Source organism: Purpureocillium lilacinum (genome assembly GCF_023168085.1).
Source record: "Purpureocillium lilacinum CBS 284.36 DNA, scaffold_4, whole genome shotgun sequence".
NCBI classification, from domain to species: Eukaryota; Fungi; Ascomycota; class Sordariomycetes; order Hypocreales; family Ophiocordycipitaceae; genus Purpureocillium; species Purpureocillium lilacinum.
This window is the reverse complement of record NW_027072114.1, coordinates 637,948-663,984: the sequence shown is the minus strand read 5'-3', so window position 1 is coordinate 663,984 and position 26,037 is coordinate 637,948. Positions and strand designations below refer to the sequence as shown.

The 26,037-nt window shown below is 59.7% G+C and overlaps 8 protein-coding genes across 8 annotated transcripts; 2 read left to right on the top strand and 6 right to left on the bottom strand.

Annotated features, from left to right (window-relative positions):
• Positions 1-7,442: 7,442 nt before the first annotated feature.
• Positions 7,443-9,688, top strand: PLICBS_005393 (uncharacterized protein; the record flags this gene model as incomplete). Its single annotated transcript, XM_018319072.2, has 3 exons — positions 7,443-7,995; positions 8,054-8,140; positions 8,190-9,688. The coding sequence occupies 3 exons, from the start codon at positions 7,443-7,445 to the stop codon at positions 9,686-9,688; spliced, it is 2,139 nt and encodes a 712-aa protein (XP_018181546.2).
• A 727-nt stretch (positions 9,689-10,415) lies between these two features.
• On the bottom strand, positions 10,416-11,702 carry PLICBS_005392 (uncharacterized protein; the record flags this gene model as incomplete). The annotated part of the gene is made up of 1 exon (XM_018319071.2): positions 10,416-11,702. The coding sequence occupies one exon, from the start codon at positions 11,700-11,702 to the stop codon at positions 10,416-10,418; it is 1,287 nt and encodes a 428-aa protein (XP_018181545.2).
• A 680-nt stretch (positions 11,703-12,382) lies between these two features.
• Positions 12,383-13,587, bottom strand: PLICBS_005391 (uncharacterized protein; the record flags this gene model as incomplete). The annotated part of the gene is made up of 2 exons (XM_018319070.1): positions 12,383-13,442; positions 13,511-13,587. The coding sequence occupies 2 exons, from the start codon at positions 13,585-13,587 to the stop codon at positions 12,383-12,385; spliced, it is 1,137 nt and encodes a 378-aa protein (XP_018181544.1).
• Positions 13,588-14,810: 1,223 nt separating this feature from the next.
• Positions 14,811-15,123, bottom strand: PLICBS_005390 (uncharacterized protein; the record flags this gene model as incomplete). The annotated part of the gene is made up of 2 exons (XM_018319069.2): positions 14,811-14,966; positions 15,025-15,123. The coding sequence occupies 2 exons, from the start codon at positions 15,121-15,123 to the stop codon at positions 14,811-14,813; spliced, it is 255 nt and encodes an 84-aa protein (XP_018181543.2).
• Positions 15,124-16,718: 1,595 nt separating this feature from the next.
• On the bottom strand, positions 16,719-17,039 carry PLICBS_005389 (uncharacterized protein; the record flags this gene model as incomplete). The annotated part of the gene is made up of 1 exon (XM_018319068.2): positions 16,719-17,039. The coding sequence occupies one exon, from the start codon at positions 17,037-17,039 to the stop codon at positions 16,719-16,721; it is 321 nt and encodes a 106-aa protein (XP_018181542.2).
• A 2,191-nt stretch (positions 17,040-19,230) lies between these two features.
• On the bottom strand, positions 19,231-20,901 carry PLICBS_005388 (uncharacterized protein; the record flags this gene model as incomplete). Its single annotated transcript, XM_018319067.2, has 4 exons — positions 19,231-20,407; positions 20,478-20,599; positions 20,655-20,702; positions 20,776-20,901. The coding sequence occupies 4 exons, from the start codon at positions 20,899-20,901 to the stop codon at positions 19,231-19,233; spliced, it is 1,473 nt and encodes a 490-aa protein (XP_018181541.2).
• Positions 20,902-22,109: 1,208 nt separating this feature from the next.
• On the top strand, positions 22,110-23,495 carry PLICBS_005387 (uncharacterized protein; the record flags this gene model as incomplete). The annotated part of the gene is made up of 1 exon (XM_018319066.2): positions 22,110-23,495. One exon carries the CDS (start codon positions 22,110-22,112, stop codon positions 23,493-23,495), a length of 1,386 nt encoding a protein of 461 aa, XP_018181540.2.
• A 386-nt stretch (positions 23,496-23,881) lies between these two features.
• PLICBS_005386 (uncharacterized protein) lies at positions 23,882-25,672 on the bottom strand (the record flags this gene model as incomplete). Its single annotated transcript, XM_018319065.2, has 4 exons — positions 23,882-24,098; positions 24,173-24,270; positions 24,347-24,636; positions 24,775-25,672. 4 exons carry the CDS (start codon positions 25,670-25,672, stop codon positions 23,882-23,884), a joined length of 1,503 nt encoding a protein of 500 aa, XP_018181539.1.
• Between the last annotated feature and the right edge of the window lie 365 nt (positions 25,673-26,037).

Genomic DNA, 26,037 nt, shown 5'->3' with positions numbered 1-26,037 from the left:
CTCACTGGTTTGTCGTGCCGCTTGACTCTTGACCGCATCGCACGGCTCCGGAGGGCGACTCCGGGGAAGCGCTCGGCCGGTTCACAGACAGCTCAACTCGGTGGCGCACCCAGCCCCCAAGCCGCCCTGGTTTTGCCATCTCTGGAACACGCGAGAGCCCCTGAGGCCACCTATCTCGCAGCTGAACCTGGCGTCGCGTGGCGGTACTCGTGCAAGCGCACGGGCATTCCATCTCCATGGACTCCGGCCGGCAAGCCACCGGGGCTTGCACCCCAGCCAAGCAAACCAACCTGGGGGTCTCGTGAACGGACAGCGGCCCAAGCTCTGTGAGCAACTGCCAAATGAACCCCCACCCATCAGCCATCCCTGCTGGCCTTGGTGTGGCTGGCCGTAGCGGATGCTGGAACCAGACTGGGGTTGCTGGGCTTACGGGCCATGCGCGGCTGCCCCCCTAGTCCCCTGAGATGGTGCAGCCAACAATCTGGGCTACCCCGGCGGCGGCGTCGATCATGTCGAGCCCCAGGTTGCCTGGTCTGGGGGGAGCAATTTCAGTTGTGCTTGACAGCTGAGCCAGGACCGGGCCGCAGCGCCCATTTTAGTTGCTCTGAAATAGCAAATAAAATCGTTCCCGAAGGACATCCCAGCTCGCTTCCGAGCAGCCACAAGAGTAATACTAGTTGGTCGACATGTTGGTCCGCCGAGCCCAGCTCGTCTTGTGCGGCTTTCGCAAAGTCAACTGCCGGGAAGCCAGCGGTCCTGACTCCTGATACGTAGTCGACTTTGTGAGAAGTTGTTGCAAAGTTATCCGTTACCGCGCCAAGTTGGAGCCGAGCAAAGGTGCCGTTGAGATAACCTGCGGCACCGCGCTCCAGGCGATATGGTTCAGCACTCCGCAGAAGGGGCCTGATTTGTGATGCTGATGAACAACAACCCGGCACCCTCGCGAGTGAAAACCGACACATGCCGACGGTTGCTACGCCGTCGGGGCATTTACGGGATCCGCCGGAGATGATGCACTGTGAGCGCAAGCGAAGTGGTGGCATCGTTGCAGACTATTAGTGCAACCCGGAGACGCGGATCGCAGCGCGTCACAGCCGGTGATCCACTCACTCCCCGAGCGGGTGACTGCTCTGACTCTCCATCACGGCCCGTTCTGCGCCGCCCGAGACACACGCGAGGAGTGGCGGGCGCTTGCACTACCGCCGACCGATCGGCGCGAGAAAGACCGATGCCTCGCCAGCCTGTCTCCCGGAGAACGTTGCAAGCCCGCTGGAACCGTGACAGCCCACGCGGCTGCGGTGAGTCTCGGAGACCTGGACGAGTCGTCGAAGCTCTCGAAAACTGTGGTGCACATGGGTCACCATGGATCGGGAGGGCTGCACTACCTTGGCTGGGGAGGTGGGCAGACGCTCCAACAAAACCGCACCAACACGATCTCGTCTCAGCAGTTGAATGTCTATTGGCAGCCAACTCCAGAAGCCAGCAAACAGTTTCGTTCCCTGCTCTCGCTTGGTGTTCCACGGCGTGTGGAGCTTCGTTCGAGCCCAGCCCGCTGTACCGGGCGTCGCGGAGTCGTCGTGCTTTGCTGGTTCTACAGACCAACGTGGTTCAGCTCGAGCCTGGCGGGCGCTTGTGTCGGAGACAACCTCTCAGTCTTGCACTGGTTGACAGCCAAAGTCCCGACCGCCCGAATCATGTCCACATTCGACCTCGCCATTGGTCTTGACGCAAGATCGAGGTCGTGCCAATGTCGTCACTTTTGGGTCTGCAGGCTGTCAGGGTCCGCTACCCGTTCGTACTTGGACGCAGCATGTGACGCGCAGCACGCAGGAGCAGTGTCGTCGCCGACGCACTCACCGCACTTTCACACGCTCTCAGGCCCAAGCCATGTGGCCCGATGATAGCCTAGCCTTGGCCTCGACCGGCCCTCGACAGGCCAGCCGTCGGCCAACTCCCGGCTCCCCACCCCCAACATCAATCGCCATTGTCCTGCCCTCGCTTACTCTACTGTACAGTACTATGCAGTACGGAGTACTTCGTAGAGTTCTGTACCAGACGACATGGCGAGCCTTCGGCAGCGCCTGGCCGGCCGGGCCAGCAGCCCAGCCAGTTGCAGCCAGGCTCGTGCATTCGGCAACGTCAGAACTCGCATTGGGGCGTCGCCTGCTTCGTAGCCTTCTCACAAGAGAAATGACACAGTGCTCGCCGCGACAACTGCAACCAAGCCAGCGAATGGCAGAGTGTGACAAATGACATCGGCTCTTTGGCGGCAGTATTGACAGGCATACTAGAGTGTACACCCTTCGTGTTCGTGACAACAGCTGGGCCTCGCTGCGAATTCGCCGTGCCCAACTGAATCAATTCGGCGAGTTGGTAGCCGCTGTTCTGCATGCAAGATCGATCGCGGCCTGGGAAAGCGCATGGAGCAAAACGCGTCTCATGCTTCCGCACTGCTGACCTACTTGCGCGCCATCTTTGCACAACTTGTCGACTGGATCCAGGAGCCGGTGCGGAGAGCCGCCCGGGTGAGTCGAGACGTACTCCCTTCTGGAGGCGCATCCTCAGGATGAGACCGTCGTCACGGCTCACGGGATTCCAAAACGAGGCACAACACTTGTCCAGTCTCGACGAGCGGCCCCGGCCCGGTGGCTCAATCCAGTGGCTGTCATGTCACGGCCAAGGCGTCATGGCGCACCCAACCAGTGGAACGGCTCGAACCTTCACGGGATGGAACTGATGGAGACGCCACTGGCTTCCAACTCTTCAGTCCCCAGTAGCACGGGCCATACGGAGGCTGACCCGTATTTTGCAGCCAACGGACAAATAATGCAATGCGTTTGCGTAGTCAATGAACCACGGAGACGGTAAGAAGAGGCGCCCGCTCCGCTGTCGGCAGTCCAAAGGCCTACGGTGGCCTAGCGAGGATTCCTTGGCCAGCGTGCTTTGCTCCAAGGCGCCGCCTCCATCGAGACAGTGCTCCGACGTTGTGTTCGTCGTAGCTGGAGCATCACTCACCCGCGGAATCACGGCTCCGGAAGTACCCTTGCAAATTGGCAGGCTGACAGAGAGCCAGTCGTGATCTACCTTATTACTGAGCCGCCCTCCCAGGACCAGGTGAAACAGACAGTCTGGAGGCGCTGACTGAGGCATTGTCAGGCAACCCTCGCGAAGGCACACTGCAGCTACCTGATGGATCAGTCGTCGGTATCTTGGGCATCGCCGTCGGTCATTTCTCGCCGCTGCTGCATGCATCTGTGTCCAGCTCAGTGAACCCGGGACAGGGGGAGGATATGTTTGATTGGGCCACTGCATCTTTCATCGCCGAAGTTTGCAATTGCAGGACTACTGCTCGACAGGTGGCAATTCGGCCTGAAGGTGATCTCGTGGAAGGCCTCAAAATTGGTGCATCTTCTCCGCAACGGCATGCGCGAATGCAGGAGGCAGCCGTGTTGCTTTAGGTTTCGTATTCCAAGGCAGGGATGCATGTTCATGCGCGACAGATGCAAGATCCGTCAAGCTGTGCCAGTGTCCGCTTGTGGGGGCAAAGTACAACGTTGTACTTCTCTGTCTCTCATACTTATGTCTGCGACATCCAGGAGAGGCAGGTCGGCGAAGTGCTCCTCTTGGACTGTTATGGGAGCAACTACCGCACTAGGAAACCGCGTCACCATTTTGAGTTTGCCATTCTGGCAACAGGAAAGGCGTGGATAGCGCACGCAGGTATCGTCATCTCCGCCCCTGCCACTCGAGGATAAAGCAGGAGGTGCGATCGAAGGACCGGTTGGTCTCGGTACCCTTATCACAGCACCTTTCCAACGATTCACAGTGGAATTCGAGGGCCAGAGACAAGCCCGGAGGCCTTGCGCGGCTTGCTGATGTCGTGTCTTCAGTATCCTTTGTTGATGCATGTCGGCAATCGTATTGTCGCCAAGAAGTGAGCAAGTCCCAGGCCAAGTTCTCGGGATTGACGATCATGTCCTGCAGGCTGGCCCGTGTGTGTGGAGATCAAGGGTCCATGCTCTGGGCAGCTGCCCTGTCTCGCCAGGATTTGTCACCAATGCCGTCGACGGTCTTTGGAGCTTACCTTGTCGAAAACAAGGACATCGGAGTCAGGAAGGGGTGGCAGGGCTGCGAGGTTGGTGAGCTTCCTGTCAGTCAGTGTCCTACCAACGGGTCGCCACGGACTGGCTATGAATGTGCTGCGCAGCGAGGCAGGGATCACACGATGCACGCCAAGATAAATGGGCATCACGTACAAAGTATTGCCTGCGAGGCATGCATGCGGTTGGCAGCCAGCATGGAGAATGCACCGAGTTCTGTCCAACAGCCGGAACAGTACCTAGGGAAGGGTATCAGAGGCTTACCTCCCTGTGGTGGCTTGCTCCAGTAGCTTGATTGGGCTGTGCCCGTCAATCGAGATGATGACGAAGCCCGCTGGTCGGTCTGAAAGCAGGTCCAGAAGCTCACATGTTTGCTACAGCCCTGGCTGTTCCACCTCGCGAATGGTCCGAACTCGCTGCAGGAAAGTAGTGAACTGGCATCCCAGGGACGTTCGGTAGCTACCCAAGTCACTGTGATATGTTGGTCCTCGACGATACCTGGTGCCGGTCGCGCCGGGACTAACACGCAGTTGCGGTTGTACGGTGAGCATCGGCTTCACGGCTACTTCGACTCTTGCTTGAGACTGCCCTGTCGCGCGAGGCACAACTCCACACCCCAGGCAAACAAAGAGGCTGAGGCGGCGGCCGCAGGAACTTGGAAACACGAAACCATTGTCGTTCAGCTCACCGGACGCCGGAATAGATGGTGTGCGTTTCGAAACGTCGTGGATGCCAACCCCGGCAAGGCGACACTCGAAACGGGATGGTTCCACTGCCCGCCCACTGGAGCCGTCGGGGACCAGGAATGAGCGGCGCTGCGGGCCTCGTAATATCGATCGCATTGGCACGAGCACTGGTACTTTGCCGTGCTGGCCATGATTGCTGAGGCGAACTCCTTTCAATACACAATGACCCGTCGTTGTTGGCCGTGAGCAGATACGATGTTGGTTCGCAATGGCGAGTTGCAGCTGGGAAATGGCCCTGGCCGGGCTCGCTGGTGTTGCCCCGGGTAGGCAGGAGCGAGGGCTCAAGCCGTACAGTACATACACATCATTGGCACTGTCCTGGCCGCCTGTTTGTGGGGAGACATTGCGAGATTACACTGTGTCTGATCCTCTCGCACTGTTGGCTCATTGCCCCGAGAGACAGGGACAGTTGGGCATGGTGGACGTGAACAGCATCCACAGCGGTGAAGGTCCCCCTTCCATCACGACAGGCTTCACGGTCCGAGTCAAGCCAGACGGCTGCCGGGCGACCGAGGACAAGACGACTCGCGCTCCTCAGCTTGGCGCGCCAGGCTGCTCGATTGCACGACCAGTTGAAGGTGCATCGGCTGTCAGGCAGTCAATGACCTACGGCTCCGCCAGCTTCACCTATTGCCCTTGACAGCACTGTCTGCGCCCGCCCCTCGGGGACGTGCTTGGTGCAATCAACAAAGTCTCCCGTGCTGTGAACTTCAAAGTAACGTCCACTTTGCGTTCCAGACCGAGCTCAGTCCCGGAAGCCGGGATGGAAGCAGAGTGCTTGCGCTGGTCCCAGGTGCCCGGGTGCAGCTGCGTTGCTGGACAAAGGCTAACCCGAGCGCTGGGAGTGAAGCATAACTGAGTGACAGACCGAACTCTGTGTTGCACGTCCGTGGCACCTGCAGTCGCTCACAGAAGCCGGCTCCGACAGTCCGTGCCCGAAGACAGCATGACGCTCGTTCGTCTCGTCCGGTCTACAAGCCCCAGCCAGGTCTGAGTGGGGGTTCCACACACAAAGGGCTGATGCGGTCGCTCATGATATCATGATACAGAACGGCTGCGGTTGCATCAGAATCGGGGCTGCCACGGGGCTGCCGGTCCCGCTTCCAATGCACCGGGCTCGACGCGGATGCTCTCGAGTCTCGACGTTTCAAGCGCCCAGATGTTCCAGCCATCCTGGGCGGCCGCCCACAAGCAACCATGCTGAGACCGCGCCGCGCCGCACTGCTTCCCCGCACCAGGATGCGATGCTCGTATGCAACGGCAGCCATCACACCATGGGCTGCTGTCCTTGGTGCTGGCCGACCCGGTGGCTGCTCGACATTTTCTGCTTGGCGCTGCAAATAGTTCAACGGGCGCTGGCAGCAAGATAACTATTTCTGGCTCCGCCTTCGCTCTACTTGCGCTTGAACCATCGATCAGCACCTGGCCACTCCCTGCTGATGTGCGTGCTGTGGCGCCCAGCTGGGTAGGTTTCCCAAGGGGGACTGGCATGGGAGGTATGGAGGTCAGCAAGTCCGCACCTCAAGGTGGGTGTTCCGTGCATGGCATCCCGGGAGCTGTGACCAGACGAGGGCCAGGAAGGACAAAGTACACGGTTGTACCGACCCAAGAACCCCTGTCAAGGGACCTGGCCCACGCCGGGGATGGCCAGGGAGGGGGCATGGCTCCCCGGTGGGGATGGGCGAGAGGACTCGGCCTCGTCCATTCGCGGCTGCTTCCAAGGACAAGGCCGCCCAAAGGGGGCTGTATCAGACCCCGCGGTTGCACCAGCCAAGAGTTGCATCGTCGTTGCACGGGAACAACGGCACAATTCGGGCATATTTTCCTCGGTCGTCGCGTCCTTGGCGCACGTATGATGGCGCCGCTTGATGGCCTCGAGGCTGCCACTGAACACCCATCCCCGTGGCTACCAGCGTGAGGCACAGGGCACTTGGTCGCATTGCTCCGCGCAGGCCATCTGAGATGCAGGTCGTCGGCTTCGAGCTGGCGCCCAACCAAAGCAGAAGCCAAGATTGGCACGAGTGAGGCCCCGGGCCTCGCCGGGTGTGGGGGATCACTCTCGCGCTTCCACACATGGCCTGGCCACACACGCTCACCGAAGCCCGCGTGAGGTGTTGGCAGTGCCAGAGCCGTTTGGGGGGGTCGTGGTGGTGGTGGTGGTGGCATGAGGGCCCGCCGTCCTGCTGCTCGCCTGGGCCGACTGCGAAATAAGATGCAGCCCGCGACCAGCTCGATCGGCAGCCGTTCTCTGCTGCCTCCCCGGACGTGTCGTCGGTCGAGCCTGGATCTTCGTCAACCTCGCCCGTCCTGGACAGCTCGCGCGCGTCCGCTCAGCCGCTGGCGCCAGTGTCGACATCACCCCGGTCACCACCGCACCGCTTCCGCTCCTGCTCCACAATTTCCGTTGATGGCCATCCCGGTGTCGACTTATGACCCCCTTGTTCCCTGTCTTGCCGAACACCAGGTTCCTGCAACTTGTCCCGCTTGACATATCCGTCCGGTGTGCGCGTCTGTCGGCCTGTGTCTCTTGTGGGCATGCGTTCGCCGTCAACTGGCAATGGAACAACCGCTGGCTCTCGTGACTGACACAGGAGCTATGGCTTGGCCGCCGGAGAAGACGACGCACTCTGGCGATGCGGCGTGGGACGCCGTGGTCCTACCGTCACCGTCGCCAACTGAGTCCACATGGCGAAGAGGCTCCATGCCAATCTCGATTCAGACGGGACAGATATCGCCAGTGAGCTCGGCTATGGAAACTACACTTGACGGGTCGTCCGTGCCGACGACAGGTGCCTCCGCATCCTCGTCTTGCACCGACTCGTGGAGCATCGGCTTCGGCGACCGCGACGACGGTGACGAGGATGTTCAATGGGACCATTGGGAGCGCGGTTCGGACGATGCTCTGACGATCCCTAAACTTGAGCCCGTCGACGACGATATCAACCTCGACGACGTCAAGGCGGCCCCACATGCGCCTGACATACAGACCGGCGACACGCAGGTTAAACAGAAGCGGCCTCGCGGACGACCCAGAAAACACCCCCTCACACCCACTATCAGCGCGAGCAAGATCACAAAGGGCCGATCCAAGACTGGTTGCATCACTTGCAGGAAGAGAAAGAAGAAATGCGACGAGGCCAAGCCACGATGTACGAATGAGAAAAGCCGTCTCGTCCCCTGGCCAGGCGCTGACTCTTGTGTCCGCAGGTATGAATTGCGAGAAGAATGCTGTTGTTTGCGAGGGATACCACGAGAAACAGTTATGGAAGAGTGGCAGAGAGAGGGCTGAAGAAGGTAAGTGTGCGTGCTTCACAGAGGCGAATGCCGTCTGACTCGTCCCTAGAACGTCTCAGACGAGAATCTCTACCCACCGTCACCATGCAACCCATCTTTCTTGGTGTCGAGACTGTAGAGGACAAGATCTTTTGGAAGCACTACATCAACCACTTTAGCAACGTCCTCACCGTTGAGGGTGAGGCCCGGAATGCCTTCAAAGACATCATCCTGCAGCTCGCCAACCAACACCAAGGCCTCATGCACTCCATCCTGGCCCTGAGCAGCAAGCACATTGACTTTGACTCCCCCTACGGCAGCAAGATACTCCAAGAGAACGCTTTGGCCAGCCGCGAGTCCATTAACCAGCGGGCCGAGTACCACCATGGCGAAGCACTGAAACGTTTCTACGACGACATGAACCACCCGACCAGCACAGAAGACCCGGACCATGAGACCGTTCTGGCTGCGCAGTATGGCCAAATCCTGTGCCTCCTGCTGCGGACCCGAGCGGAGGGGAACCCCAGGGGCGAGCACCGATTTCATCTGCAGGCCTACCAGAAGCTCATGCAACAATGCCCGCCAGAGGACACGGCTTTCTATACGTTTATCACAGAGTTCTTCCAGTACCACATCTACGCTGATGATCTGCTCTGGCACCCGGAAACGATGGCGGATCGGCTAAGCTCACCGGACTGGGAGCCCCTGACACCCATCGCACCGCCTCGTCTGTTGGGCGTGGCCGACGGGCTGTTTGGGTACCTGTCGCAAATCACGAGCATCCGAAACACCATTCGCGCGAACATGGCAACGTCCGTGGACCCGGTCGTCGACTACATCACGTTGTTCAAGGCCGTTGACATCGATGCTGCCATCCGGGAATGGTCTCCGCGATGGCCACCTGGAGACAGCCGCGACTGCGTGGCACCCCTATATAAGCAAATGATGTGGGTTTACCTGTTTCGATCCATCTACCCGCCATCCGCGGCTCCGGCACGACGTTCGACTTTGGGCTCGTTACCGACAGTGCCAGCGTCTCCCGCCGCACCCCCGCGCCGCGCGTCCATGGCTGCGACCGTGCGGTGCGAAACGTCATCTGGCTTCGACCCTGCTCCGATCCGGAGCTGCTTATCCTCGCGGAATCCGTCGCGCACGAACTCGATGCATGAGCTGGATTCTCAGCCCACGAGCAGCAATGGCCAGGCAAGCAGTCATCGGGGCTCCTCTCCACCACCAACGAGGCGCCCGGCGCACGATGACAGACGGATCACACTGGCCGTGGAGGAGTCGCTGTCGATTTTAGAATCGTTCAAGCCGTCAGACCCCGCACAGACATTGCTTTTGATACCATGTCTGATTATTGGCACGGCCTGCTTCGATGTTCCTCAACGAGATCGTGTCCGGGCTGCCATCAGGGTCGTCCGCGGCTACACGGGCCTCCGAAATTGCGACCGCGTCAGGGAGCTGCTGGAAGGAGTTTGGACACACATGGATAAGGGAGACTGGGTTTCGGTTTGGGACTGGCAAGGCGTCGCCAGGGACATGGGGCTTGACTTTATCTGCACCTAACGACTTATGACATGCATTTTGGGGCATACACGGCGGAAGGGATGATCTTTTACGCAGCCGCGAAAAGCTTTCTTCACCAACGAGTAGTACCAGCTCTCCTGCTCGAGCCGGCTCACGCTACACCAGGGAACGTTTCATCTGCCCGGAAGAGTTGGTCTCCAATCCCAGGACACGGGAGGGCCACTGTTCAACACAACTCGGCCCGGTTCGAGGATCACGGTACGCTATGGGACGTGATTTTGGAACAGATTGCGCGATCCGCACCACGACGGGTAGCCTGTGACGGAGCGTCGGACGGAGAAGCAATCTGTGGCTGTCCAGGCGGCGGACCGGGCAGGAGTGCCGTCCATGACGATCTTGCGGGCGGGCGCTATGGCTCCGTGACAAGGGCGGCGGTCTATTCACCTGCGTCACGGTTCAGAAGGTGGCCTTTGACAGCATTCGTCGCCAGAGAGGCGGGTTGCATGAAGTCTTTAGTTTCAGCCGGCCTACCGTGACGTTGGTGTTTTGGCTCACACGTGGGCACTGAACTGGACGGGCGGTTTGGATTTACTAGGAGTCGCCAGTTGGGCCGTTGCCTGCGATGTTTTCCTCTGGCTGGCTGATGCGCGTTGTCCTTGCTCGATTCTACATGAGATTCGTGAGCCATGACGGCAATGGCATGAATACAGGGGCGAGTTCAGCTCATGCCGCTAGATATCGGGCACTTTTTGTGCCATTACTCACCTCACTCTTCCACCTCGTCGTCGCTCCCGTGCCCGCTGCTATCCTCTGACCGTGACTGTCCTCTATCCTCCTCACGACTCCGCTCCTCACCCTCGTCCTCATGCTCTTCCTCATCCTCTCCCTGCACCACCAGCCCCTGCCCAAACGCATCCGCAAACGCCCGCGCCATGCCCGCGTCCCGTATCGCAAACACCACCCGCAGTCCGTCCCATCCCTCGGCCCCTCGCCCTCGTCCGCGACCACACAGCGCCGCCCGCCACGCGCGCGCAACCTCCCCGACGGGATTCCCGTACGCGCCGCACCCCCACGCCCCGAGGACGACGTGCGTGACGCCCCGCCCGCGGAGGATGCGTAGCGCGGCGCGCATCTTGCGGTGCGCGAGCTCCCTGTCCTGCGGCTCCGCGTAGGCCAGCGCCGCTGCGACTTGCGTGGCAGGACGAGTCTCCGCCGGGGACATGGAGGTGGCCGTTGTTTGTGCGCTCTGGACGATCGTGTCGGGCATGCGTAGCATCGCTGCCGTTAGGACGTCCACATAAAACCGCTCCGATGGGGGTAGCAGCATCGCGTCTGCTCCGATGGCGGAGGCGGAGGTGGAGGAGGAAGAGGAAGGGGCAGAAGTCCAGGAACGGCACACCAGCACGTCGGGCGTGTACACGCCGCCCACCTCGGGGAGGCGATAGAACGACTCGCGCAGCGACGGGTAGAGCGTCGTGCGCGCGCAGAGCTGCTCCTCCTGCGACGTCGCGCCCGTGAGGACCCCTCCGCCGGGCCGTAAGGGCGACGCCATGTTAAGGACCGCGACGCGGCCGTTTTGCTGCTGCTGCTGCTGCCGGCGTGCACCACCTCCGCTTCTGCCGCTTCCGCTGTCGCTGCCGTTGTAGTTAAACTTATCGCTGCCGCTGCTGCCGGCCGTCTCGGCGACGAGCCGCGCCGCGGCCTCGAGCGTGTCCTCCACACGGAGGGTGATGTGCATACGTGGCGGCTCATGGTCCTCCTGCTGCTGCTGTTGTTGTTGCTGCGCACCACCTCGGTCTCCTCGTCTCCGTGATTTAGAAGCCGCTTCATTCTCCTCAGCGGGCGATGTCGATAGCGATGATGACGACGTGACTGTGCTCGTCGTGGGCATCCACGGCGGCGGGTCGACGATCCGCTCCGCCGCCTCGACGCCCTTCCGCGCCCGCGCATTCGCCTTGAGCAGCGCCGGCACCGTCTTGTTGATAAACGCCCTCGCGGCCTTGGCGCGCGCGTCCCTCGCCGAGGCTCGCTCCGCTCTGGTCCTGGCTGGCATATTCTGCGCAGCTTCCGTGCCGTCTGGTGCGGGCGCTCCGGTCCGTTAGACCGAGTCGTCTGCTGGTACCTCCGCGTCGTCGAACTCCGTCGGCCGCAGAGCTATGCGCCTTCAAGCTCTACTCTCGTGAAGGCGAATGGGTTTTGGAGAGGATAGAGATGTGTGCGCTTCGGCGAGAGATGCGCTGGGGACCTTGGTGGTCGGGACGTAGAACCTTGACGGGTAGAGCGGCATGCAGTTGTGAGCGCGTGTAAGTCGCCGGGTGACGCACTTCCCAAAGTGGCGACCTCAAGAGTCAGACTTACGATCAGCACCATGATATCTCGCAGAGCTGAGCAAAACACCCGACACCTCATTGGCCACGTTCAAGTTCACATCTGCGTCCATGTTGCGCATTAGAAACGCATTCAATTGGGCCGCTGTCATTCGTCGCCAAAGCCTCATCCAGCGCAACCGGCAAAGCGTCCATCATCACTCATCCTCCCAGGCACCCTCGCCGGGGGCATCAACACACGCCATTCTCGCAATTCCCCTAATATCACTTTTTCCATCGGCGGATTCATCCAACCCGGAACATCAACTCCGCCTCAGCCGCAGAAACGCACACACACGCAGGCGATTCCGGCGCCGACACGTCGACGGTGAGACCGCCCTCCCACACAGGCTTTTCCCCGGAACACTCAGTCATCCGTCCTATTGCCCTCAAAGTAAAACTTGCCCAATGGCTCGCCTCCGCGGCCTGGGCTGCCCAGCGCCGTCGAGCCTACCCTCTGCTCGCCCGCATCGAGCGGTGACACAAGCCTCTCAGCCGTCTCCCTCGTCTGCTGCCGTGACACGACAGGCCCCCTGAAGGTTGTGTCCACAAACGTCTCGTCCCCCGATGGATACCCAGGATGGGGAGGATCTGCCGCGACGCCGTCCATCATGCGGGCGTCGCGGCGCTCCTGGATAGCCGACGCGCTCATGGGCGTGTCGCCACCGCTGGCCAGGCCCCCTCCCATGGGCGTATCGCGGTCGCGGCGTGCGTCGCTGAGGCCCGAGTTAACCCGCTCCAGGTTCCATGCCTGATGCGCGGCAGACGCTCCGGGCGGCACGCGGCGGTGGTAGATGGGTCCCGAGACGGTGCTGCCGGCGCCCTCGCCGAATCCCACGAGCGAGGCAGAGCCGTCATCGCTCATTCGATCTTCGTAGCCGCCGACGGACCGCGTGGCCATGTCCTCGTCCATGGCGTCCGGGTCAGCTCCCAGGCTAGTGACGGACTCGGCCTCTCTGTAATTGGTATCGGTGCTGAGCATGTCCTCGTCGCGCTCGCCGGCCATGGCACGCGAGCCCTCGCCCTCGCCAATGTGGCTTTCGGTCGCACTGGCGGTGCCGACGGTGCTCATCTTGGTGACGGCAACGGGCTGACCATTGCTGTCAAAGTAAGCCGGCGTCAGGTGTTGCGAGGCGGGGAAGTTGGGCGGAAAGCCGGTCGTCGAGGTGGGCGTCGTCTGGGGCGAGAGAGACGAGGCGCCGCCGCCCTGACTGGGTGTCTGAGGCGCGGCGCGCAATGTCGATACTCGCTCGAGCCCGGCCAGGCGGGAGATGCGGTCGGCTCGTTCAGCCTCGAGGCTCGTGGCGGATGGGCTGTGCTGGTGGCCACGGCCATGGGGGCCCGAGGCGAAATGACCGCGATGGCCATCTTTAATAGCGGTCGTAGACAGGGCGGACAGAGAGGTTGTCGTGCTCGTCGGCGTGCCGCTGTTGGTCGGGCGAGCATCAACGTTAGCTGCTGCTGCGCGCTTCTGAGGGACCCTTCGAGGACTTACGGCATTTCAGAAGGCGTATCCGGGTTCGAGCCCGGGGGAGGGAGGTTGATGAAGGTGGGATGCGACGGCTGCGCCATTGCAAAGGTCGTGGACGGGGAGCGCGTCGTGGGATGTGATGCTGTCGCGGCCGCCAATGCGACCAGAACGGTTGGCGGGCGTGCGCCTCGTCAAGAGCTCTGTCGCTGCACGTCAGGATGCAGTGCGAGGAGCGTCGTCGAGTCTCAAGGGGCGTGTGCAGGAATGCTTGCGGGAAGCAGCATTCGCAGGTTGGCGGCAGATCAGGCGAGGGGCATGAATGAACTGACTGTCGAGAAGGACAAAGAGCACGAGAGGTGGGAGAGACAAAGGGCGGCCAGAGACGTCGGGAGAGCTCGCCGGCGTGACTGCGCTTGGACGGGAGACACGTTCCAAGGCCGGCGGCGGCGCAGGCGTGGCGGCAGAGGAACGACATACAGGCCGTCGAGGCAAGTGAAACGCAAACTTTCAGGGTCCTGGGCGGCTGGCTCGCCGCCTGTGACTGGCCAGGCAGCGCGTGCCGAAGCTGCGATGCCGCCTGGGCACTGGACGAGAGAACTGAAGCGTGCTGCCAGGGCGTCCGCGGGGCTCCGCCGTCCAGTTGTTTTGGGGGGGGTCCCTTCACGGAGGTGGTGGATCGATGCTTCCCTCAAGTGGCCGCAGCGGGCTGGAATGGCTGGCACCACTGCCGATCGCGGGGTCTGCCCGCCCACAGATGACGTAGGGGCGCCGCAGGTTGCGACGCACGCTGGTGATTGGCCGCCTGGGCTGGCCAACCAGCCCTAAAGAGTCACCTGGGTGCTGGGGACTAGGTAGGCAGAGCTTGGGCAGCTTGCGATTGCCCAGGTGCCCGCCCGCTGCTATCGCCTTGAAGCCCCTGAAGCGACGCCGTGGGAGACCCCAGCAGCCCTGGAGTTCGCTGGCGCAGACGCCGATACTCGGGCACAGCAACCTCCAGGGCTTGCATTCCAGCCCGTCTCACTGATGCTTCAGCCCTGCACATCCAGCATCACGACAACTGCAATCGCTCCTTATTTCAACCAGTATGCTCGCTCTTCCACGTTGACGCGTCAGCCCGCAAGCTGCAGCCCATCACATCGTGTTCAACGTCTGCCTCCCTGTCTGTCTGCTCACCCGCCCCGCCCAGCCGACCAGCCCTGCCGTCATCCAGGCGTCTCCAACCATCTATCCCAGACCACCGGCGCCCGCCTCCCATGCATCCCCCTTCTCCCTGCATCTCCAGCACTCGAGATCCGGCCCCTTCCCCTGCCCCAGCCTCGGACCGTCAAAAGACCCCTGGTGAAAAGTCGATAATCTGCGCCTTCTCCAGCTTGGGCAGCATGCTCTCGACAAAGGCCTTGTGCATCGGGTCCCGCTGCACGTAGTAGTCGCGGTCCTCGACGCTGTCAAACTCGACTACGAACGCGTGCGTGATGCCGTCCTGGTCGTCGTTAGCGTTGCCGAGTCAATGGTCAGTCTTGAGAGAGTCCATCACGTACCTGTCGCTGCTCGATGCTCGAGTCGAGTCCGCCTACTGATGACCGAATGTACGGCCGCGAAGATGTCGGGTGGAGGCACTTGTCCTTGAGCCGGAGCATCTGGCTGCAGCACTGCTCGGGAAGCGCTGTCAGCCAGCACTCTTCTCTGTCTCCCCATTTACTGTACGTCAGTGGTCATGACGTTGCGCCGACGTACCTCTTTGCGCTGCTCCAGTGTCAGCTGTGCCTTGAACTGGAACAAGACGACGTGCACAAGTGGCCTCGTCGTTTGGGCTTCAGCCTTGCTGGGAGCCGTCCTGGTCTTCCAGAATCGCAGCATCTTTGCGGTGCACATGCTCGTGACATTCAATCGTACGCGCAGCGGCAAGGTGCCAATACAAATAGTAGCAGCCTCTGCAACCGGCTTGTCTCGCCGCATCGCGATGCCGAAACGTGTCGGGCATGCAAGGTGTGACGGAGCAGATGGCTGCCGACGGGCACTCTGCTAGCCACGCAGCATCGTCAGTCTGCCACCCCTGCTTAAACAGAGGCTGGACGAAGCACACCACCCGCTAAAGACAGTGCGTGTCTGGTGTTGAGTGCTGCTGACCTGACCCCCTTTGGCTTTGCCCGTGTATGGCACATCACAACTAGCTTCACCTCATCTACATCCCGAACCTCTCTCAGCGAAAGGCTCCACAGTCTGACTGGCATCTCGCAATACTTCTCTTGTTCGCGTACCGCGCCGTCGCAAATACCACTGTGGCTGCTGTATTGAATCGACTCGAGTCAAGGTCAGTCTCTAGATGCCCAGCGTGCTGCCCTGACCGAGCCGTGTTTCTTTCCTTGTTTCTACGCCCGCCCCGCGTTTTGTCGGCTGTCGTCGGCCGCGGCGCTTGTACGCCCCGATGTGCCAGCCTAGCCTGGCCTTGCCAATGGCCACGATGCCCCATGGTCATCTTGCAGCTGTCGCACGCATGTTCCACGTGTGAGGCGCGAGGACCCGACGATCCTCGGCGCCAGCCGACGCTACAGTCGTTTGTCTCAACTGGAGCTCCCCAGAGCCAGCTGCTTGGGGAAGCTCTGGGGAGATGCATTTGGCTTTGTCTGAGAGCTGCTTTTGGCGTCGTTGAATTGGCCTTGCTGTTGGTGACGGGCTCCATCATGCCGCCGTTATGAGAGGACCGTTGTCCGTGGCCGCCCGCCACCACATATCCAACCTCCTATGGCGGCTACAGGACATAGACAAGTCATGTGTAGTGAATTTCTCGCATTTGAAGCACAACGCAGCGACATGTAAGCTTTGCCATGCCTGTTCGGAGCGCACCAACCCAGGCTCTCGCAACAAGCGGCTCGGCAGAAACCTATCACGTATCGCCTCAATGGACCGCACATTGACAAGACTGTGCATTACTCTGATCGCTGCCATTCTAAATACAAATTCCATTCTACATTATGACCCTCTATCCATATACGTCTCATGTGCAAGTGGCATCGAGTAGGTTGACAATCCGCGCCCAGACTTGCTATCGTACTAGTACAAGTTGAGTGTAGAGCGCCAACACCGCGCGAGCCATCCCATATGCTCGCGCAGCGTGCCACCTACACTCTCAATTCCGGCACGGTGAAGGCTGCTCTGCCGCTCCCATGCCTGGCTTCTGGAGTCCAGCTTTGTCCCGCAGCGTTCACCGTAGCCAGCCCACCCGCTCGCTGGCTTAGGACAAGACCAGGCCAAAGGTGACGAGGCCAGCCGCCAGGGAGACGGTGATGAGAGTCGCGTCGGCGACCTTGTTGCCGGCGCTCTTGGCCGTGGAGGTGCTGGTGGCCGCCTCCTTCTTCTTGTTGGTGCCCGTGACTGAGGCAGTGACCGAGGCCTTGGTGGTGGCGTGGGTGGTCTTGGTCACGACGACGGTCGTGGTGTGCGTGGTGGTGACGTGAGCCGTGGTCTTGGCCGGGGCGATGGAGCTGGCGGCTGAGACGAGGCCGAGGAGCATGAGCACGACGGCGAGGAAGTTGTAGAACTTGGGGGACATCATTTTGATCGTGTTGTGGGAGGTGGTTTGTTGGAGAACTGTCCGATGTGTCAGTGAGATGACTCTTGTAGGTGCCCTCAAAATGTGCGTCTCTTACAGTTGAGTGAGTTTGTTGAAGATGAAAAAGAGTTGAAGGCTTGCTTGAGTATCTGATGAGGATAGGTTTCTACAACCAGGAACTCAACCAGCTCTATATACTCGATTGCTGTCTACAGGCCCTCCTCTATGTCTCCGCTCCATGCGTCATCGTCCACTGCGCGTCTGTCGGCATTGACGTTTCGAGCCACAGCCTGGCCACGCAACCGCCTCGGCCAGATGTCGATATATCGGGCCGCGCACTCTATACGGCAGACGCGGCACATGTCGCAGGAACTCGCGTCGCCAGCGCAACGAAATGCCGGTGCGGTGTGGTATTGACGTAACGGACAGCTATGTGAACTGTAGCAACGCTCGGATTAGATACGGCCGCCTACCTCCTGTACAGTACAGTATCAGTCCTATGGCCATTTCGAGCTCAGGGTGGTTTCCCCGCGACAACTACTAACAAGTGAGCGCTGCGAGGCCAGTGTCAGGCCTGCCGCCCAATCTCGCGGCCCGCGGCGCGACCACCCGTGCTAGTTGACGGAGGCCGCCGCGTCATGGTCCGAGAATAATTGATACCACCCAGAAAAGGCCTCGATATTACACCCTTAACCCCCATGCGGTGGGCTCGCGGCATGTCTCGTGTCTTCGATGAAACGGTCCAGTGCTCACGAGCTACGCCGGAGCCAGCTGGCGAACCCTGCAAACTTGCTCCGCCCCGTCAAGATTATACAGCGTGCCCGGTGCTTCATACGTCTGTCTCGCACGGGCAGAATCTTGGTTCTGATATCCGGCAATCATCGCCTTTATCGGGGAGGGATCATTCCTCGTCGATGTCGATCTTGTCGCTCGGCTGATCGTCGACTGGTGTCTTGCACGACGTCGGGCCGTGACGATGCGCGAGATAAAGACTCGACCAAGTCTAAACCTCGTCGGGCCTCTATCCTGGCCGAGTTTTCACTTGATCATGGCGAGAGAGTCGCGATGTGTCGAAAGGAGCAGTGCAGTATCGTAGCAAATTGACCACAGCCTATCTTGGTATCCTGGAGTGTTATTACAGTCGCAGCTCTGGGCTAAAGCAGGGGCGCAATAGTGGTGGTGCTGAGAACGCACAATTATCATTCACGCAATCAGCACAGGAATCGCTACGCCGATTTCCTTTCAAGGTTCTATAGCGCGCGCAATGTCGTTGTCATTTGGTCTTCATATTACTGCGACTCGCAAACCGCATGACTCGGTGTAAGTCAATGCCCCCCAGAGCTTCCTTGTGGCTTCCATCAGGCTTCTACGTCGTCGAGGGAGCACATGCTCCAGGAACGGTGTCACATCTGGCTCGTGCCCAATGTTTTCCGGTCAGCCGCTGGAACAGACACTTGATCTGTCGTATGCAAGCACATATGCATCGGGCTCGCTCGCTCCGTCGGTGAGCTCTTGCGAATCTGACGCCACTACCGGCAGGGTTCCGCTGAAGACGATCCGTCCCTTACACGGCCGGCCGTGCGATCGCGGGTTCTCCTAGCAATCTGCCTTTCCAGGTTGCTCTCGCGGGGCGAGGGGATGCTACGTCATTGCCGGATATGTTCGCGCACGAGCCCTCAGGGGTCCAGGTCTCGAGGCCAGACAGAGTCGAAACAGAGCGCGAGCCGCCTCCTCTTCTACGTGCGTACGTCGCCATAATCCCGAATTGGGTCGGCTTCGGGGCTAGATTTGGGTTACAGAATATCGTCGCTCACGTGGACACTCTCCAGTCCGCAATGGTCGTGTTTCCATCACGGCATGCCTTGCGCAACCGCATACGCCACGGCTTGCAGATGCCGTTTGCGTCACCAGGTGACGACTCCATATTGCTGCCTATACATTTAGTCAGAGATTCAAGACCTCCATGTGGTCAAACATGAAGCTGTGAGCGGGGGAGCTCTCAATTGCGTGGAGTGCTGGTGTCTGGTGTCCCCGTGCGGATATGATGTGTACGTGGCGTAGCGATATTTTGGCCTCTGATGCCGTGTCCTTGGGAAATGCAAACACATCTCATCACATGCAGGCTCCTTTCGAGGGGCATGAGTGTTAACTATGGTATAGTCATCTGGCGGTGAGAAATGTGCGTGTCATCCAGTCAATTTGAAACGACACCATACCAGACCAATCCCAGAACTGCTCCCATAACAATCGCGACTGGAGGACTGACGCCAAACCAGTACCCGCCAACATAGCTCGACGCCGTAACCACCACCCACCAGGGTTCCAGCGCAAGACTGGTGCCCTGCTGAAAGCCCTCGTCGATGTACCCGATCTGCCAGAGGCGATATACGGCCGTGTAAATGAGACCAACGGCGGCCGCGTTGACGCCCCTGAGCATCGACTTCACCCAGCGAAGCCCGCGCACCGCGCTCCAAATGCCCATCGTACCGTGGACCGTAATGAGACCCGGGGCGAAGATGGCAATGAAGCCCAAGACGGCCCCAGCAGCCGAGTTGTAGCCCCCGTTTATCGCCGTCAGCGAACCCAGGTACACGGCGAAATTGAAGTTTGGCCCGGGAAAGGCCTGTTGGATGGCCAGACCGATCAGGAAGTCTCGGGCAGACACCCAGCCCTCGGCGACGACATACTCCCGAAGCAGTGGGATGACGACGGGCCCACCGCCAAAGATAATTGTGCCCGCGAGGTACATGTTGGCGAAGAAGCTGAAAAGAAGCGACTTGGCCTGCAAGGTACCGCGAAGGACCATGATGACGATGAAGGTGACCAGGAAGCACACGATGACGCTGAGACCAAACTTCCACGAAAAGTTCAGCCTGCGTTCCGGTGGGATGGTGCGCGGTTCCTGTTCAGCAGAGGAGTGCCCGTCCTCAGTGAGCGGGAGGGTCGATTGTGTCGCTTCTATTGGAGCTTCGTTGGCCGGTTCTGGCGGAGGAGCAGACGCATCAACATCTCCGCCTCCCGCTCGTCGAACCCGCCTCTTCACAGCCATAGCCCTGGTGATCACTGCTCTCACCGGCTTATGGAGCCAGCGCTGGTCGTGGACCACGGTTGAAACACCAGCAAGGAACATGAGCAGCGGAAAGTACCACAGTGCGTTGTAGAGCATGCCGGCGGCAGCACCGAGAAAGACCAGAATGCGCGTCATCTTGTCGGTGATGGCCTTTTCTGACAGCTGGACTGCGGCAAGGACAATGATGCCCACTGTGGAGGCGTTCAGGCCGGAGAGCAGGGCGTATACCGGCCGGGGCAGAGACGTTCCGATATTGGACACCCCGATGGATAGTCCGTACATGCCGAAAGCTCCGGGTAAGCTGTCGCGATTGAATCAACTTCTAATATCTTACATCGAGGGATATCGACTGGCAGCTCGTCCATTCTTACCTCCATATGAAGAAGCCCAGCACAGCAGGGAGAAAGCCATCATGGATGAGATTGATGCAGTAGTGCATCTTGGTGCTGCCAGGGCCCGAGAAGGCCTGGCACACGCTGAAAAGCTCCTGGTACTGCTGGCCGATCAGCATGCATCACGTTGTGTCCCATAAAATCGTGATCACGCACCACCTGCTCGTCGATCCATTGAAGCTTCTTTACAAACTTGTCGTGAAACTGTTACGGACCAATCGGTCAGCGATTGCTCGGCCATCGTGAAACGAAAACGGACATGGAGCTGAAGACTCACAATCTTGAAGTGAACCGGTGGCCCGCCAAATGATGTGAAGCCGAGAATGTAGTTCTGGCGGATCGTGTTCCAGAATCGAAGCCCCAGGCCACGGTGAGCCTGGCGGTCCGGCTGTCCCCTGGCCATTGGCGCGATGGTAGCGGTGATGAATGAGTGTACTTGCGCCTTCCATGCACGGAGCTTAAGCCGAGAAAGCTAAGACATCAGTGGCGTATGTTTGTAGTTCAATCCCATCGTAGATGAGCAAACAAGGAGTTTGTTCTTTTTCAAGATGCTCAAATTCAGCAGCGCGACATTATTCGCAGCCACTCATTTCAGGCGGCGCCACTATTGCACCAATCTCCAAAAACACTTGTGCCCACGTGCGTGGGCATGTTGGAGTTCTCTCTTGGCACCGCCACGCCCATCCATCAGCCCCAAAATTCGATCCTTGCCTTTTTTGCCCACCCATGGTCTTTCCAAAGCGAGTCCCGGACTTTACATATGTAGACCGAATAGGGTGAAGGGTGCGCTCGACTCTTGCGCGCACTGGAACTCTTCAGTCCCTAGTCGCAAGACAACGGGCCTTCTACATGTAGTGAGCGACATGCCTTCCCGGGCCGGCGATAACACATGTTCCCTCGCGTTCCATAGGGGCCGCGCTGAGATTCGCCCACAGACCGTGCACGATGAAGTATCATAGCGTAGGATCTGCGAGTACATTGGAGGTATCTGACAGCCTCGGGGTAGTACAGGCAGACACTCTCTGTGGCTTGTCGGACCCCGAAGCAGGTTTGCATGCCAGTGAAACTAGCAAAGCTCATCACATGCACAACGGGAACTACTTTGTATCACGGGCCTCAACTGGCAGCTCATGCACAACAAAATGTCTCACTGACAGCGCATGCTACATACAGATGCCTGACCACATGTTGGAACGACAGCTAACATCAATGCCAATGCCTCCAGAGTAATGTCCGCAGCATCATGTGGACGGTATCCGGTCTCCTTGCGCGTCAGCCATGCCGCTCCAATAAAGCCATGACACAGGCAGCAGCATCGACGTGTCGTGTTCTTCTTGGCTTACTTGGTTACATAGATCTTGAGCAACTTGAGCATGTTCAGCTGTGAAAACCTTCGATCATTGACGGCTGGCATTGCGATATCAGGGCCTCCTGTTCACCCCCGCAGCAGAAGAAGAGCACTTGCATCTTGATTCCCTCCCGGTGTAATGTTCATCGGCTGGACAGCACGACAGTCGGCTAAATCGCAACCTAGTCTGTCACTGATTCCAGACCCCCCCTCCCTAACAGCACGGACGTGCAACTCGCTCAACGCAACCGCTCGCCACGGCAATGGCACCGCCAATCGAGCTCGACGCAACGCTCAAGGAGCTATATGAGCTGAGCGGCAATCACCATGGGGAGATCTACCTCATCACCGTGTTCCCCACGGCCCAGGCCCAGACGATTCCCGGCCTTGCCGCGTGCAGGAAATACGCCTTTCAGGACGGCCTGTGGCCCAAGACAGGGAGCATCCAGGCTCGCCTCTTCACCCAGGTTCTGCCACAGTGGCTTGCCATGGTTGCGGGTCAGATGAAGCTTGTCATGTTCGATCTCGAGCAGCCGGGAACCGACGACGTGGATCAACAGGCCCGCGCGGATACCGCAGAAGTTTTGGGCCAGATATGCGAACGCCAGCGCCCGACAGTCATATACGTGCGGAACACATCCGATATCGTACTCCCCCCCGAGGCCGTGCTGTCGGTGGTCAGCCCGCTTCACTGCCTCGAGCACCTCCCAGCACTGGTGCCATTCGACAGCCAATATCGGGCGCTCTCGAAGCGGGACTTGGCTCTCTCCAGCGTCCCGACTCCGCCGTCTACTGTCATCGACACGGTCCTCGACGATGTCGACCAAGTCCAGGAGCCGCGACTTCGAAAGACGGAGGTAGCGCGCATACTGGGTGTCATCGAGCAGACGGCACCACCGTTTGTGATCAAGTTTCCTCAAGGACGCGGTGGCTTTGGGACCTTGATCGTGCGGAGCGAAAGCGAGCGTGCCGAGACTGTCACTCTCCTGCGTCCCGAAATCGACAACATGCTTCAGCAGCTGAACCACTCAAATCGTCACCTGCATCCGGCGAGCCTCATTGTCCAGAAAATGGTCCACGGCTCGACCGTGGCTCTTTGCATGTTCTTACCCAAGGATGGAGCCCCAATCATTTCATCTTGCACTGACCAGCTCAACGACAATCAGGGGCACTGGGAGGGCTCTCACATCGACTACTCCCAACAGTCGCGTTTAAGGGACGAGGTTATGCCCGTGGCAGAGCTGATCGGTGCCCATCTGCGTAGGCTCGGCTACTACGGCCCGGTCGGCGCGGACATCATGATCGGCCCTAACAACGAACATTTTGTCGTCGACCTCAACGCGCGCCTGACAGCGTCGCATCTGTTGGGCTTCATGAAGGGGCACTTTAGTGTGGATCGGGGCTTGAATGACGCAGCCATCTTGGTTCCGATTGTCGACATCAGCTTGCGCGAGTTCAAGAGAAAGTTTAGCAAGGAGTTGGACGAAGGGCGGATTGTCATCGCGGGTTGGAGCCATGGACCGGAGGGAAAGCTCAATGTGACGGCCATTGTCGTGGCCGCGGAGGACATGTCGGGCCTGAACAAACTCGCGGAGCGTGTCCATGCGCTCAAGGCGGTCAGCAGCTTTGCTTCGCTGCCTACGTCTTAATTGTTAGAGACAGGCACTTCTATCACCTCCATATAGCTTTGATTCAAGATGCTGCTAAACTCAGCTGATTTTCAGACCAGAGTCAATGTCGTGTCCATAAGAATATGCACCGACATGGCGCAGGCACACGCGATGTGAGGTGGCCAGTAGCATTGAAAACATGAACGGAAGCGCAACGCTCTATTCTGGTCTTTCGCTATGGGTCTTATCGCAACATGTCTATCTTCTATGCCCACGGTTCTTTGTGCTCGCGCAATCATCCCGGTTCTTTTCCAACAGCTTCTTAGCAATCATTAAGCGCATACGCCGTTGAAGTGCTCGCGCCTTGCCCAATATCCCGTCTGTTAAATGGTCCTCTATCGCATCCGGTTCATTCCATCGCGTCATCAAATCGTGTACCTGTACCGCGGGCTGTCGTCGCCCAGCTCCATCAGCTCGTCTTCGTCCATCTGGCGGTGCTTCTCGCTCATCTCGCCGCTCTCGCGCCGGCGGTTCGCCCGCCAGAACCAGAACCACATGAAGCCGTAAATGGCGGTGCCCATGGCCACCATGCTGAGCGATACGGCGTGCCCGCGGATGTACCGCGGCTGGTCTCCCTTGGGGCTGCGTTGTCACGGTTGTCAGCGTTCCTCCATGTAGTTGCGTGGGTGTGACGGCGTATCAAGGTAAGGACTCACTATATGTAGGCTGACATGATGCCTGCCGCGCTCGCAACGGTGAGTTGCATGCCCGTGGCTGTGGTCCGCTTTCCATAGCGAGGCGAGTTGTTCGGCAGCTGCTCCATTGTCAGTGAAAACTCACTCACACGCAGCACCAATCGGCGGATTATGACTATGAGGGGCGAAACATACCCATGCCAGCGGCAGGCCGACAACGACGTACAGCCCGCCCGCGACCAGAAAGCACGCAAAGTAGTGCACCCCCGGCGCCGAGTCCGACAGCAGCACGGCATAACCCACGGCGCTGATGGTCCCGAACACGACGCAGAAGACGCCGCGCATGCGCAGCCGGTCCGACACAAACGCCATGGACATGTAGGCGGCGGCGCCCAGGAAGTAGCACGGCACCGTCAGCAGCTGGACCTCGGCCGTCGACCACGAGCCCAGGTCGTTGATGATGGTCGGCAGAAACGTCGAGTACCCTAGCAAGCCGACGAGGCGATATGTTTAGCGTGCTGTTTCTCGGACCTGGTTTAAGTTGAAAAGGGGGGTGGACGAGAGGGACGAGAGGGACGAGAGGGACGAGAGGGACGAGAGGGACGAGAGGGACGTGTACTCACCGTAGAGCATCGTATCGACGCCAAACTCGGCGACGCAAAACGCCCACACCTTCCAGTCGGTAAACGCCCTGCGCACGTCGCGAAAGCTAAACTCCTGACTCGACTTTGTGCTCGCATACTCGCGCTGCCTGCGCACCTCCATCATGGCCTTCTCCGCATCGCTCAGGAAATACGCCGACGCCGCATCATTAGGCAGCGCAAACCAGGTCACAACGCCGAGCACCACGCTGGGCAGGCCCTCGACGATGAGGATCCATCGCCAGCCGCTCATGCCGCTCACGCCATCCATGTGGCCTATGCCGTAGGCCAGCAGGCCGCCCATCCCACCCGCGATGGCCGCGCTCACAAACAGGTACCCCACGCGCAGGGCCAGCTCGTGCTTGCTGTAGAAAAACGTCAGGTAGATGTTGAGGCCGGGGAAGAGGCCCGCCTCGACGGCGCCCAGCAGCAGGCGGCAGGCGAGCAGCGCGCCGTACGAGTTGACGAGCCCCGTGAGCGTGGCGATGACGCCCCACGCCAGCACGATGAAGGTGATCCAGCGGCGCGGCGTGAAGAGCTTGAGCACCAGGTTGGACGGCACCTGGCACAGCAGGTAGGTGACGAAGAGGATGGACACGGAGACCTGGAACTGTGTCGACGACAGGCCTAGGTCCTTCTCCAGCCCGTAGAGCCGCGCGTTGCCGATGTTGACCCTGTCGAGGAAGCTGAAGAGGTAGAGGCCCATGACGAGCGGGATGATGTGCAGGTCCAGCTTGCGCACTAGCTTGCGCTCGTCCACGCCCCGGCTCAGCTCGACGACGTCGAGGTCAACCTGCGTGGTGGGCGAGGAGCTGTCGGTTTCTGGGCCACTCGTCTCCGCCATCCTGTCGGCGCCGCCGACGGTCGAAAGGGCGCCCATGGTTGTCGATTGACTCTGTCTTGTCAACTCGGGTCGGCTATCTCAGCGACTCAAAGTTGAGTGGCGGCAGCAAAACCGTCGCCCAAACGCTCAACTCTCAGCGTTGGCAGAACCCAAGTCGAAAGAGAGAACTGTGGCAGGAGCGCAAAACAAAACAATGAAAAGAGCAATGAGGCAGCACTGAGGAAAACCACCACGAAAAGCTTCGCGATAGCCAGGCTTCGCCGCCCGTTATCGTCGTATGATCGCGCAAGGGGCGTCGTACGAGCCGCGTCGGTGACCGAGCCCGAGGGTTGCTGAGGAAAAGCCCTTTTTTTCTCCAGTGAGCAAGGAACCAACGCGATCCGAAACCCCCTCCAAGACAC